At 45.6% G+C, this 12,522-nt stretch overlaps 1 protein-coding gene across 4 annotated transcripts in view; it reads left to right on the forward strand.

Moving 5' to 3' along the window:
- LOC142406443 (adhesion G protein-coupled receptor B1-like) overlaps positions 1-12,522 on the forward strand; it is a 130,758-nt gene that overhangs the window by 84,228 nt on the left and 34,008 nt on the right. For all 4 annotated transcript variants that reach the window (XM_075495363.1, XM_075495364.1, XM_075495365.1 and 1 more), the window contains exons 14-15: positions 3,407-3,473; positions 8,197-8,282. In XM_075495363.1, coding sequence (XP_075351478.1) covers positions 3,407-3,473; positions 8,197-8,282 — 153 coding nt within the window. The remainder of the gene's footprint in view (positions 1-3,406; positions 3,474-8,196; positions 8,283-12,522) is intronic.

Consider the following 12,522-nt stretch of genomic DNA (forward strand, 5'->3'; position numbering starts at 1 on the left):
GAAAGGAGATTTTGCCGTTGTTTGGAGAGCTGATGGGGTAGGGTACAGGCTGTACTTCCAGCTTCAAAGAAAGTCTTAGAGTTAATGGAGGTCTAGAGGACCCGCCACTGCTCACCTCCTTGCATTAGGCTGAATGCCTGAATAATAACTCTCCTTTTAGCTGGTACTCCAGGGATTGACTCTGGACCTCTAAAGCTTGACAAACTGCCTCCTAAAGCTTGAACTGAGTAATTGAGGTGTGCTACTGGTAGCTGGGAACTCATATCCTTCCCCACAAGAGAGCCCACAAAAAGTTTTCTGAGAGCAGCGCCAGGACACAGCAAATTTCCAGGGGTCCTTGTGTGCCATTGCCACCCACAGGTATCTCAGCAGCTGCTATATTAGTCTCTAAATTAACAGTGGTGGGACAGCCCCGATTCCCAGCTGTCGTCTTAGTTATACAAATATGTTGGCTGTTGCATTGGGGCTGCTTAATTTTTGCACACGGTCGAGGCGAGACCTGTTGCTGGCAGAGCTGTATGGTGTAGTCAAGAAGGTCTCGGTAGAAGTCAGCTCTTCGCAGGACCAAGACAAAAGCCATCCATCTCAGGCCTTTGATGTGGCAGATTCACAAAAGGATCAGATGTTTTGCAAAGAGGTCTTTCACGTTGAACACAAGGGCTGCTGTCAATCGGGGAAGCACTGCTTAGAAATAGTAGTCTGGAGCTGCTGAACATTGTTAAACCATTCACTTCCTTCCAGTGGTAATTTTATTTAAGAGATCTGTGAAGAGATCCCTTGGCAAGTACTGGGGAACCTCTTAGCGCAATGCAAATATTTCTGTGCCTTGTAGGCACAAGGCTAAAAGCATCTCCACTAGATTAATATATTGCTGGAATTTGCTGTCGGTTGCCCTGCTCGGATATCACTTCACCCTTTCCCTTCCCTTGCTGTCAGCCACCACCTCTGACAGCCTTGGAAATGCTTTGATTAAGCACTATGGCAGGGAGGTCAGGCAGTCAGAAGGGATAAGGACCAGCGCTTGGTGATGTGTGAACTCGCCTACAGAAAGCCTGATGCTCAGAGGGGAAGAGGGGCTGCCAGGGACCTGACATGAACAAGAGCCCTCGTTGCACCAAGTCCTCATTGCTAATCGGAGTGCAGGGCTGTCAGCTCCTTTCTTTGGCTGAGCTATCAGTTGGAAGAGACCCTGGGAAAAACGGTCTCAAAATTAGGATGGAGCACTGGAGAAAAAGGTCTGGGCAAGGACTGGGATTTGGGAGCCCTCCTGGTTCCCCCTGCCCTCTCCTTGCATTTGGGGAGACCTCCAGTTATTGCAGCCCTCCAAAGCTTCATTCTTACTCCCTCCCTCCCCAGCTGATTATTCATTTTGTTATTACAGCGGCTCAGACAGTTTGTGACAGAGCAACTTGCTATCAGGAAGAAATCAGAATTGATTAAATTAACACATTACAGGTTTAATTTAGAAATAAACAAGATGCAGGCCTCAGAGAAAAACAGAATGTCCTGCTTTCAATTTTCAATTTGAAATACTTTTTCTTTTCCCAAATGTTCTGTGTTTTGGGGCAAAAAAATAACATTTTTTGCAAGTCAGAATTGATACAAAAACATACAAGGCTGATCAACAAAATTGAAATGTTTCCAGGAAGGCTTTGTTTCCTGGGAGACTCTGAAAGGCAGCATCAGTTTGCTTCTGATGCAGAATGAAACCATATTGCTGAGAGTACAGGCACGTAACTGAATTACTGCAGGGTTAGCTGGGTTAAGAGCTTTGAGAAAGTCCTTGCTCCATTGTGGTTGCCTGCTCTTATCCTGTGGTAAATGCACGGCAGTTTACTGCTGAAACAGGATTACTTCATCGCACATTTTCTCCAGGGTACCGCGATGTCAAACCATGCAAACATTCCGTGGGGTGGCTGACACAGTGTAAATTTGCATCTTCTCTTGCCCTGAAGTACCTAGTTTACGTGTCCGTGCTCTGAACTGCTGGATTCTCCACAAAATGGAAATTTCAGCTCCAGTGCTGCTGTAAAACTGTTCATGAATGTCACAGAGTCACAGACAGGTTTAGGTGGGAAGGGATTTCTGGAGGTCATCTGGTCCAACCACCCCGCTGCTCAAGCAGGGTCACCTAGGATCATGGCTGTGCAGGATCATGCCCAGACTGCTTTTGAATGTCTCCAAGGATGGAGACTCCACAAGCCCTCTGCTCATCCTTTGCTTGGTCACTCTCACAGTGAAAAAGTGTTTCCTTCCTGACTTTACGGTCAAATCTGAAAATCCCTGTTGGCTATCCAGACACCCTGTGATGCTCAGCTCTGGAGACAGGAGTGGGGTGAGATTTCCCCTGCCTCTCTTTGCTTGTTTTTTTACACCAAGTTTGTCCGTATGGGGATTTTCAGTGTGCAGTGAGATCTGCATGTGAATGTACAGTGGAGTAGGAGCTCTGTGGGGACACCTGGAGCATATTCATACTGTTTACATGAGAGATGGGATTCATCTCCCCAGTGATGTCTCCATCTGGGTTAGGTGCACTGCTTACTTGGATGGTGAAGATCTGGTCAAGGCAGTCAGTGGAATTTAGGATGTGATTCATCTGATTGAATGTAGATGCCTCATCCTGGACTCTTTTGGTAGGATCTCTGCTGCCTAGAAATGTTATCAAGAGGGACTGGCTCTGTGGTAGGCACCAATAGGGCAGACATCAGCACTTAGTCAGAAAAGCCCCCTCAGTTTGCGTAGGCACCAGGCAGTTTAGGAGCCTGAATTCCACAGGTGGTCAGTGGAGAAAGGAGAAGTCCTTCTCAGGTTACATCATATGAGGGAGAAAGAACAAGCTGGCTTCCAGAAGAGGCACCACGCACCTCACATTCAGCTCATTCCTTAAGAGCATCCACTTAAGGAGTGCTGTGAATTCCCACCTCGCTGCTGTGTTGTAAAATTTCCACATGGCAGCGAGCTCAAAGGGAGGATCCAGGAGAAGAAATGTACTGCACTCCTGGACCTGAGCCCCCAGCAGGCATAGTGGTTAGCAAATGAGAGAGGGACAATTTCCAATGTTTCTACTCTTTTGCCTGACTGAGTAGGACAAGAGCATCATCTTGCCAGCAAACCGATGCAACTGCTTCCAGGACCTGGTCTGAAACAGAGCACTATCATTAATTTTGTATGCATTCCTCTGTCGACAATCAAATGCCATTCTGCAGGCAGACCCCCAGGCAAACAAGCCTTTATGCAAGTTCAGGAGAAATGGGAAGCAAAACTTGCTTGCTGTAAAGTCTGAGACTTTTTTGCCATGGGGTATCACCTCCCAAGATGAACTCTGCAGGCAAAGAGCAGAAGCAAACTTGCGCCTGTCAGTGATGCTAGCCACTGGGTAACTTTCTTTTCTCTCTTCATTTTCCAGCTGCTGGCTGTCGTTAGAGGGAGGTCTTCTCTATGCCTTCGTGGGACCGGCGGCTGCTGTCGTTTTGGTATTTAAGCTTGGCTGAAAGCTTTTTTTTTCCTCTTTCTCTTAAAGCACTTTCTTTGTTTTTTCAACCCAAGAATGCCCCTCTTTATTTCCACTCATTTTTTTAATACCTTTCTCCTTCAGGAATAAAGAGCAAAGTATTAGAAGCCAGCAATCTGGGATGGGTTTGATTCTGAAATATAATATGCCTCAGCTCTCAGCCTTCCACCTCTGTCTTCTCTGGAGTCCCCTAGACATCTGATTAATGCTTTACCTTGGTTTTGCCCTATCTGGATGGAAGTGCAGGATGATGGTGGAAAACTCTGACATTAACTCTTTCAGAAACTGCTGTTACTGGTTGCTTTCAGAGCAGGCTATGCCTCCACAGCCAGGATTTATTCCTGGTGTGTCCCAGATGGCCAGTGCATGTGAGCACCTCTCTTGTTTGCAGGTGAAATGAAGGTCTTCAAATCAGTGCTGAGGGGGTCCTTTGTGACCCTAAAAATGTCATGCTTTCTTCTAGTTCAAAAAGAGATGGCATGGTTAAAGTGAACATTCCTAAACTCTGTCCCACCAGCTCATTCATGGTGGGCATCTGTTCTACTGTCCCCTCACCCTTGGCTCCAACACAGCACCAAAGCCAGTCTTGGCCAGTTATTACTTGAGTTGAAGGTGTCACTCAAGAGTTGACATACTTTCACCAAGCTTCCCTGCTGTTGAAGCCTCACTGGCCATGAGAAATCTTACTGTCAGGGTTCAAAGAATTTCAGAGCTGCTGGTCCTCTAGGAAATCCCTCCTGCAGCAATTTCAGATGGATTTAATGCCACATTTGAGCCCCCACGTGTAAGTGACAGTCTGCAGTTTCTCTCCAGCCCAGTGTTTTATCCAGTGGAGGAGCTGTATGTCCTCTAAGGCTCAAATGCCCTGGAGGGTCCCACAGGAATGGCATTGTTGACACTCACAATTTCTTTTTCGGATCAGGCTTTTGTTTCATGCAGCGCCTGGGGGGTTAACTGCTGCGAAGCAGGAGCAGGCTTACAGGAGAATAACTACACAAAAGCTCTTGCTGCCTCTATTCTCACTGCTGTCATTGCACATCAAACCACCTTGGTGCCATCGTTTCCTCATGATGACAAAGAGACAAGCCAGCAGTTGCCCTTCCTCTATTATAAGGCAAAGCTTGTATCAGTTAGGGTCTTTCTTCAGCGTAGGGCTGCGACACATAGTTGAGCCTTCAGATAGCAGTCAGCAAGGACTGAGCATAAGCAGATGTTCGTGCCAGCCAGTCATTAGATCTCTGTAGGCACGTGATAGTTGGATTTCCCTCAGTAATGTAGCTGATGGAGGTCAGGATCTTCTTTATAGCCAGGATAATTGACAGGAGCATTAAGTAGCTTAGTGCTTTCAGATGAACTAGCTCTTTGCCCCAACAACCTAACAGCCAATAGCTCTGGCTCAGTGGCTTGAATGCTCAATAGACAGCAGTGATTAGGAGGGAGGGAGCTTTGGTAGTGGCCAGAGAAGGGGGAGTCAATTTGCTGCCTTAAGCCATCTTGGTTTTGTTGTGCCAACAACAAGGGAAGTAATCTTTCAGCTTCCCTTAGCATTTTTAAAGTGTGAGAAAAACAGATGAGCCTGCTTCCATTCGGCATCTCAGTTTTCACTCGCCATTGAAGCTGGAAATGGAGTTGTCCTTACAGAGAGATCAACACCTGCAAATGGTCATACAGCTGATCTTAGGAAGTGGTGAATCATCTCTGGGGGTGTCTGTCTCTATTCAGTACCCAGAGAAAGAGCCTACACACCTAGTTTAGACTACCTGACTCATTGCTGGCTAAAGTGAGAAGCGAATGCTGCCCGAGTTGGTATATACACTGAGGAGCTTGGGGAAGGAGAAGGAGAAGAAGCATTAAAAGCCTTTTTATAAACAAGAACCTGGGAAACAGATAAACTCACTAAGTTGCCCAAATTCACACTGTGACTTTTAGCAGAGCCAGAAGTTGAACACATAGTTCTCAAGCATACACTGTCCACAAGACTGGACAGCTGTCTCTTCTCTGTGTACTTTGTGCTGATTTCAAGTCGACCATGTCAGGGATGGAAGGACAGTCCACCTTGCTCAACATAAGGACAGTCAGGCTCTTGCAGGGCTGTACAGGGGATATGCAGCTGTGCTGCTCCCAGGACAGGTTTGCTCCAGAGACAATACAGCTGCTGTTGTGCAGGGGTGCACAGACCAAGGTGGGACTTGGCTCTGTGCCTGAGCTCTTTCTCACCTAAAACTCTAATGAGTATGATATACAGATGTCCAAGTGACTTTGCACACAGCTGACTTGTCTACAACTGGGCTTGTTACCTCGGCCTTAGCCCCAGCCAGGCTAGACTTGTGCTCACTCCTCCCAAGCCGTTCAAGCATCTCTGTACTGCAGTTCTATCAACATGATTATTCTATTACCTGTAGTAACCGTCTTCCTCCACACCCTGCCTTATTATTCTCCACATTGGAAAAAGGCCTTTGGCTTGGAGAATATCTTTACCCAAAATAATATTCTTAAGATGGTTGGCCTGCAGCTTCAGCAATATTTGCAAACTGCAGTCAGTCCACTAGCACTGAACAGCTGAAAAGATTTGACTTTTAGTCTTGAAAATCCTAGCAACCTGAAATGCAGAGCTGTTTTACTCACCTAGCTCAGGTGGAGCAGCCTGGTGATAATTGTGTGCAGGTTGAAGGCAATGGGTTACTGCAGGGAGAGGCTCATGGCATGGTGAAGTCAGGACAGAGAGTCATCAGTCATCAGGTACTGGTTATCTCAAGGGCTGAATCTCAGATTTGTGTCTTTGCTTCTGGATAGCATCCCAGAGATAAGGAAGTAAAGCTACACTGCGTGTTATTAAGAGTGGCTGTGTTTAGAAGCATGTCCATGTTATATCCCTGACTTTGTAAAGAAACAGAGCCAGGATCAGAGCAGGATGTTGATCATGATGATCGATGTACTGGATAAAATAGCTTTTATTTATTAAAACAATTGCAGAGCTGCAATTGCAGAGCTGCACTTTGTCATCTCCCCAGCTATATATGAATGAGGATACACACTGTGTTGTGGCCAGCCCCAGGAGCAATCCAGTCTGCCACACTTCAACCCCATCTTTCCTACTGCCTTGCTGCACCTTAAAGAAAAGTCTCTCTTGCACTCACCAGCTTCCAGCCTTGTGAAGAAGGATCAGTGAATTGAAAGTGCTCTCTCCCTCCAAGCACATAACTAGGGTTTGATTTCCTGCTGATCCTTGGCTGAGTTACTGTGTCTGACTTGCCAGTGTTGTTTCTCTAAAACAATACCATGGTGAGCTCTAGAAATGGACTCGCAGCTGTGGAAAGTAGTCGACTGACCCAGCAGCTGATGCAAAAGAAAATAACTGCTATTTGTGAGATCTTCCATTTATTCCCAGCTGTGGCCTCCACATCAGTGAGCTGGGTCATGTCCTGCTGAAACCAGCAATCCAAACTCAGAAAGATTGCTCATTCTTGAGGATGATTTAGGCAATTAGATGGAGGCTTGGTGTGAGCAGACATCTCCCTTCCTTTGGGCTAGATGTTGTACTAGGTGTCTCTTAGGACCACCTCTCAAGGGTCTGTTAAACTCACCAAGGCTCTCGGCTAACACGTAACGTTGCACATCTCTGAATTTGGCCTTAAACATTTCCTTGCAATCCCCACATGCACAAGAGCATCTAGCACATCGTTCTACTGACACCAGATGTTTCACTGACAGCAAAACCAGGAGAGTGTCACTTTTTTCCACCATCAGTGCTGTGCCTCCATGAAGAGGGTGGTGCTCATGTGTCACTAATGTGTTCACATTCGGAGGTTGCTGAGGTTTGGATGAGGTTTGTAAAACAGATGCAGCTGGCAGCAGTGAATGTAGTCAGAAAGGCACAGTGAAGAGTTTAGGATCACTTTGCAAGACCTCAGTTCTGTACAGCCTGTATTTCACTGTGAATATTTATACCTGCTTGATACAGACATCCATGCTCTCACCCTAACAAAGCAGACCAAAGGACTGCATATGCAGTTGTCCTGCCCACTGATTTTTTTAGAAATGACTAGATGGCTAATCTATGTGCTGTGCCATCCGCAATATCTCCGAAGACATTCCACCATAGTAGCTGATGTTTCTACTTGCTCCAGTGCCCGTCCACCTCTTACTTTGAGAGCAGCGATGCTGGTTCACCGAGCAAGAGCTATGACAAGCTCTCTGCACTGCCCCTCCCCTTCCTCTTAATGCTGCTGCTTTGGCAGCACAGACTCCAGAAGGCACTTCTGAAAGTAGCCAGTGTCAACCCACTGCTCTCCCCCGTATTGGCTACTTTCTATTTGTATTACCCTGAAAAATTGTTCTTGTGCCTGGAGTTTGCCTTGCTAGACCTCAAGCATGCATCAGGCTTCAAACAGCCCTGCAGCAATCTGAGCACTTTACAGTCTTGTCCTGGTTCATGGAGACCTCTCCGATCTGCTGCCAGCTGCATTCTTCTCTCCTGAACTTACTGATGCATGGCCAGGGGAGGTAGGAAAGGGTGGAGAGGGGACAGAAGGGGTGGTGGCCTGCAGAAATGTGACCATGCTACCTGGCTTCAGGAGAAATGGGAAGGACTTAGCTTGACAAATGTTGGGTTTTTTCCTTCTGTGCTACCACGTTTGAACTGACCCAGTTGAGAACAAAATTGTGTGTTGTTTCTCTTTCGACAGGTGAACATGGTTATTGGCATTCTGGTTTTTAACAAACTTGTATCCAAAGATGGAATAACAGATAAGAAACTGAAGGAACGGGCAGGGTATGCCTTATCAATACATCTAAGTAAAGAATGAAAAAAACAAAACCACCCAAGGTTGTGATCAATAACCAGGCAAGGAATGCAATGAGAGGTTGGAGATGCAAACAAAAAGCAAAAGCAGATTTAAACAAAATGAAAGAAAAAAAAACCCCAGTTGGTTTAATCACTCTGCCTTGTCATTCAGTGCAGCAGAGACAAATGATCCAAGAAGCAGCACTGTGTTACTACGGAGGAAGGTTAGAAGTTCATCTCTTTGTTAAAATGGCTCCAGCCCAGGCTGATGTATCCTCCCAAAGATTCGGGAGAGCAAAATGACTCTTCTCACTAATTCTTAGAGAGAGCAGCTGGATCAGAGAGGGACTCATCATTGCTGAGCGTGGCTCATGGCATGGGCTGTGTAACAAAGACGGCATGTCTAATGGCTGGCAGGGGGCTGAGGGACAGCAAAGGTCTGTGATACTTTTATGGAAAAGGTCTTTGGAGATCTGGCAGTGAACAGATTAGTAGATGGATGGATGTGTAAAGAGGAGGACTGGTAAGCAAAGATACCTCTTCTGCAAGAAAAATTTCTGATACCACCTGAGGTTCTTTATCTTCTCCACAGCCACCACCCCAACCTCCATCCCTGAAGCCTGGGGCTTGTGTTACCTGGTTTTCTTTGTAGCATAAATTGAAGAGCTGACTCCACAGTTCTTATCACCCTGGTCTCACTAGGGTTGGCTGGGGCAGCAGCTACCATGCAGGGCTCTCTATTGGGTTACTTTCAAACTCTGTTGACAATGGCTATTTTGTCATTGGCTCCAGCAGGATGAGTCCCCCCTTCATCTTCATTTCTCGAAACGAGTCTGTAACCCGCTCAGACTTTATCCCTGAGCTATGCCATGCTCCAAGCAAAGGACAGAAATTGCAGCTGACACTCTGAGTCAAATCAAATGCACAGGTCAGCCTGGCTGCTGATATTAGTACTTTATTTTCCACTGCCTTACTTGGCTTGCTGTTGCAGTCAGAGAAACTATCTCCTTACCTGCTGCTAGGAAAGATAGGGTTGTGTGCTCTCACTTGTCCATTTATGGCATTTGATTTATCACTGTGGATAACGATCATATTCTTGAAGGAAGACGAAGAGACAAGGAGAGCAAGAGGTGTTCTTGTGCCTCTACACCATGGCTACTGGCAGAGCCTAAAACCTTAGGAGGCTGGTGGAGAAGATACAGGATATACCCCGTCTATGAGACTTGAGGGAGTATGGGTACCTGTGGACTTGTGTGCTGCACTCCTAGGCTTCACAGAGAGGATAAGGTGCTTTATCCACTGCGGTGCTGCAAAAGCCTTCAGCCCTAAAATTGAGTCTCAGAGGGCAGAGGCAGAAAGTACAGACAACGTTCAATATTCCTGTCACTGCTCTATTGAGTAGTTCTGGTGGAAGTGGTTTTTAATTGAGTGATGGCAGCAAAACTGAGGGTAGAAGCAAGCTCTTATCCAGTGAGGGGAGAAACACGGGAACCTGTTAAGGTTCATGTTTTATCAGCAGTGTTGACACGGCCAAGTGGCGTGGTCCCTTGGTGCAGCAAAGAGGGGAATCTCGATGCCTGAGCAGTGCCATGGTCATGATAACAAGAAGAGACTTAAGCACGATTGGGTGATCCGAGGTATTGGTTGCTGCTGGGTTGAACAGGTACGCGAAGAAGTGACCTTGGTGCATTGCTTAAAGCAGCTGCTAACAAGCGAGTGCTTTATTCTGGATGATGCCTTCTTTACAAAGAGAGAACTCAAGAAAATACCCGAACTGCAGGCAGAGTCTGTAGCAAGATAATTGCACTTGAAAGTCAGCGCTGAAATAAATGGTTTATTGGATTAGCAGAGCAGTGAGTTACTGTCTCTCAGTCTCTCCCTCTGTAATCTAAACTGCATACAGAATGACTTTATTTAATACATAGCAGCTGGTTATTGATCACATTCATAGTTCTACTTTGAAAACAAAACCTACAAAGCAAAAAAAAAGTAATTTTTCTGATGTTCTTTGTTTTTTCTTTCTTTTCTCTTTTTCCCCCCTCTTTCGTGTCCGTGTGTGTGTGTGCAGCACTTTTAAGCCTTCTCTGTGCTCAATGATTTTGTTCTCCTTTTGAAGTGCACCCGCTGAGAGTGCGGAAGCACTTTTGAGAGCCTGGTGCCCCTTCCCTTTAGCTAGCCGCTTCTGGCCTGGGCTTGGGAACCGTGTTGGAAGGTAGATCTGAAGATAATCAGAATGAGTAACGGCCTTGGAGATGTTTGGATCTGAGGAGATGGTATAAAGAAACATTGTGTTTCCTTTAGCAGAGGCAAGAAGTATGGTTCAGTGTTGCAAAAACAAAAACAAAGGGAAAAAAAAACAAAAAGAGGGAAAAAAAAAAGACCTGTTGAATACTAAGAGGAGCCCAGCACACATACCACAGATCGATTGGCACAAATAGATCAGTGCTAACAGTTCCTGCGAAATAATACCCGAGCCACGATAGGTTTTGTCCTGTACTTAGCAGAGGAAATTACTATGATTACTGTTGTCACATCTGTCAGAAGACATTGACTTTCTAATGGCAATGACTTTATCACAAAACCAGGCTGTAGAGAGTTGGGTGTGATTACCTGGAGATCTGGAGGAATGCACGCAACTGCCCCAACTCCTGTCCAGGCACAGGAGAAAACCGTGCAAGTGTCTCCCAGCGGAACGGTCTCCATTCACAGTCAGCTGCACCGGCAGTTTCTGAGCTCTATTGATGGGAGTGCTACTAAAAATGAATGTTTTAATGTCAGACGCAGGAGCCTTTAAAATGAATTTTAAATTTATTCAGCCAGTGTTTATTCCAGAAGCATTTGTGTGCTCACGCAGCCAGGGAAGAAGAATGAGACTATAGGGTATATTCACAAAGGCTAATTTTAGCCTGCTGAGTTTAATCTCCCTAGGCTTCCTCTGTAACTACTGGAGAGAGACGGGAGCCTTGTTCAGTTGTTCCAACTTGCCCCTTAGAGGACCTTTACTTCTTTTATCTCTCCGTTGATTATAGAGAGGACTTGAGAAAGTTTGCCCCAATACCTTGTGTGAAATACTCTCTGCGCGACTGTCCTGGCAGGGTGTAATGGAGCTGGATTGTCAGTGCATAGAGAAGAAAGTAATTGGAAAGATAATAACTACATTAAAACAGGAACAGATTCAGATTGCCCTTCATCTGGGAATGTTTCATGTTGGAAGCAGTGCTCCTGCTCTTTGGGCTGTGCATGGTGTAAAGCACTGTTCAATAAAAGGTAGCAAAGTTCAGGCTCCAGTGAACACATCAGATGAGTCCGTGACCTGTTTGTGGATATTTAGGAAGCAGAAAAAGCTCAATTAAATGAATGCATTATTCACTGTGATTATTTCATTAGCTACTCTTTCATATATAGAGGCACCAATATAAACCTGCTACAGAAATTCAATGTATTAACAACCTCATGCCCCCAACAAGAACAAATTAGAATATAAATGTATCCACATCTGTGCCTACTGCTTACAACTTTCTGCATAAATACACCCAACAGCAGCTACAGTTGTGTGTTATAGTGGTCTTTTGGCCAGTTCTTTGTGATTCAGTGTCATTCATGTTTTTTCTGGTATAGTTTTCCATCAAATTCCTCAAATCAATCTATTTTCTTTTTGCTGCCTATCTCTGCCTCTCTCTGTCTCTCTGCTTATCTGTTCTTCGTGGCTTATAGATCTGGGGATAAGCTGTCTTTTTTTAAGGGTCATGCACTTAATGCCTCTCAAGACCCACTTTATCTTTGGTTCAGCCATTGTCCTCACTGGATTTACACCATCCTTCCTGGAAGATATGTATCTATTGACACAGGAGCTAATTTTCTCTGTGTCTGAAGGCTGAAAGTTTCTGTGGGATACCTTAGCCATTATTCTGGAAGAGAGTAATGGGTTATGTCAATGTAAGTAATAAAAAGACCAATCAATAGCCACTTGAAAGTGGGCCACTAGGACCACTGATAATGCTGTGTTGGTGTTCATGGGGATGTCCTTTTTGCAGTGAGACTGAACAGAAAGCCGTAAAAGTTAAGAAATTATCTGTCAAGTTTCCCAATCTCTCTCCCAGGCAAGGTAGGGCTGTAAAACCCCTGATGTTTTGTACCTGCAAACATCACCCCTCACCAGCTGCACTGCCATCACCCAAGAATGGCAGACCTACTGTCCTTTGGCAGTGATGTGCATGCCTTCTCTGAT

Source organism: Mycteria americana, chromosome 2 (assembly GCF_035582795.1).
Source record: "Mycteria americana isolate JAX WOST 10 ecotype Jacksonville Zoo and Gardens chromosome 2, USCA_MyAme_1.0, whole genome shotgun sequence".
In the NCBI taxonomy this organism is placed as follows: domain Eukaryota; kingdom Metazoa; phylum Chordata; class Aves; order Ciconiiformes; family Ciconiidae; genus Mycteria; species Mycteria americana.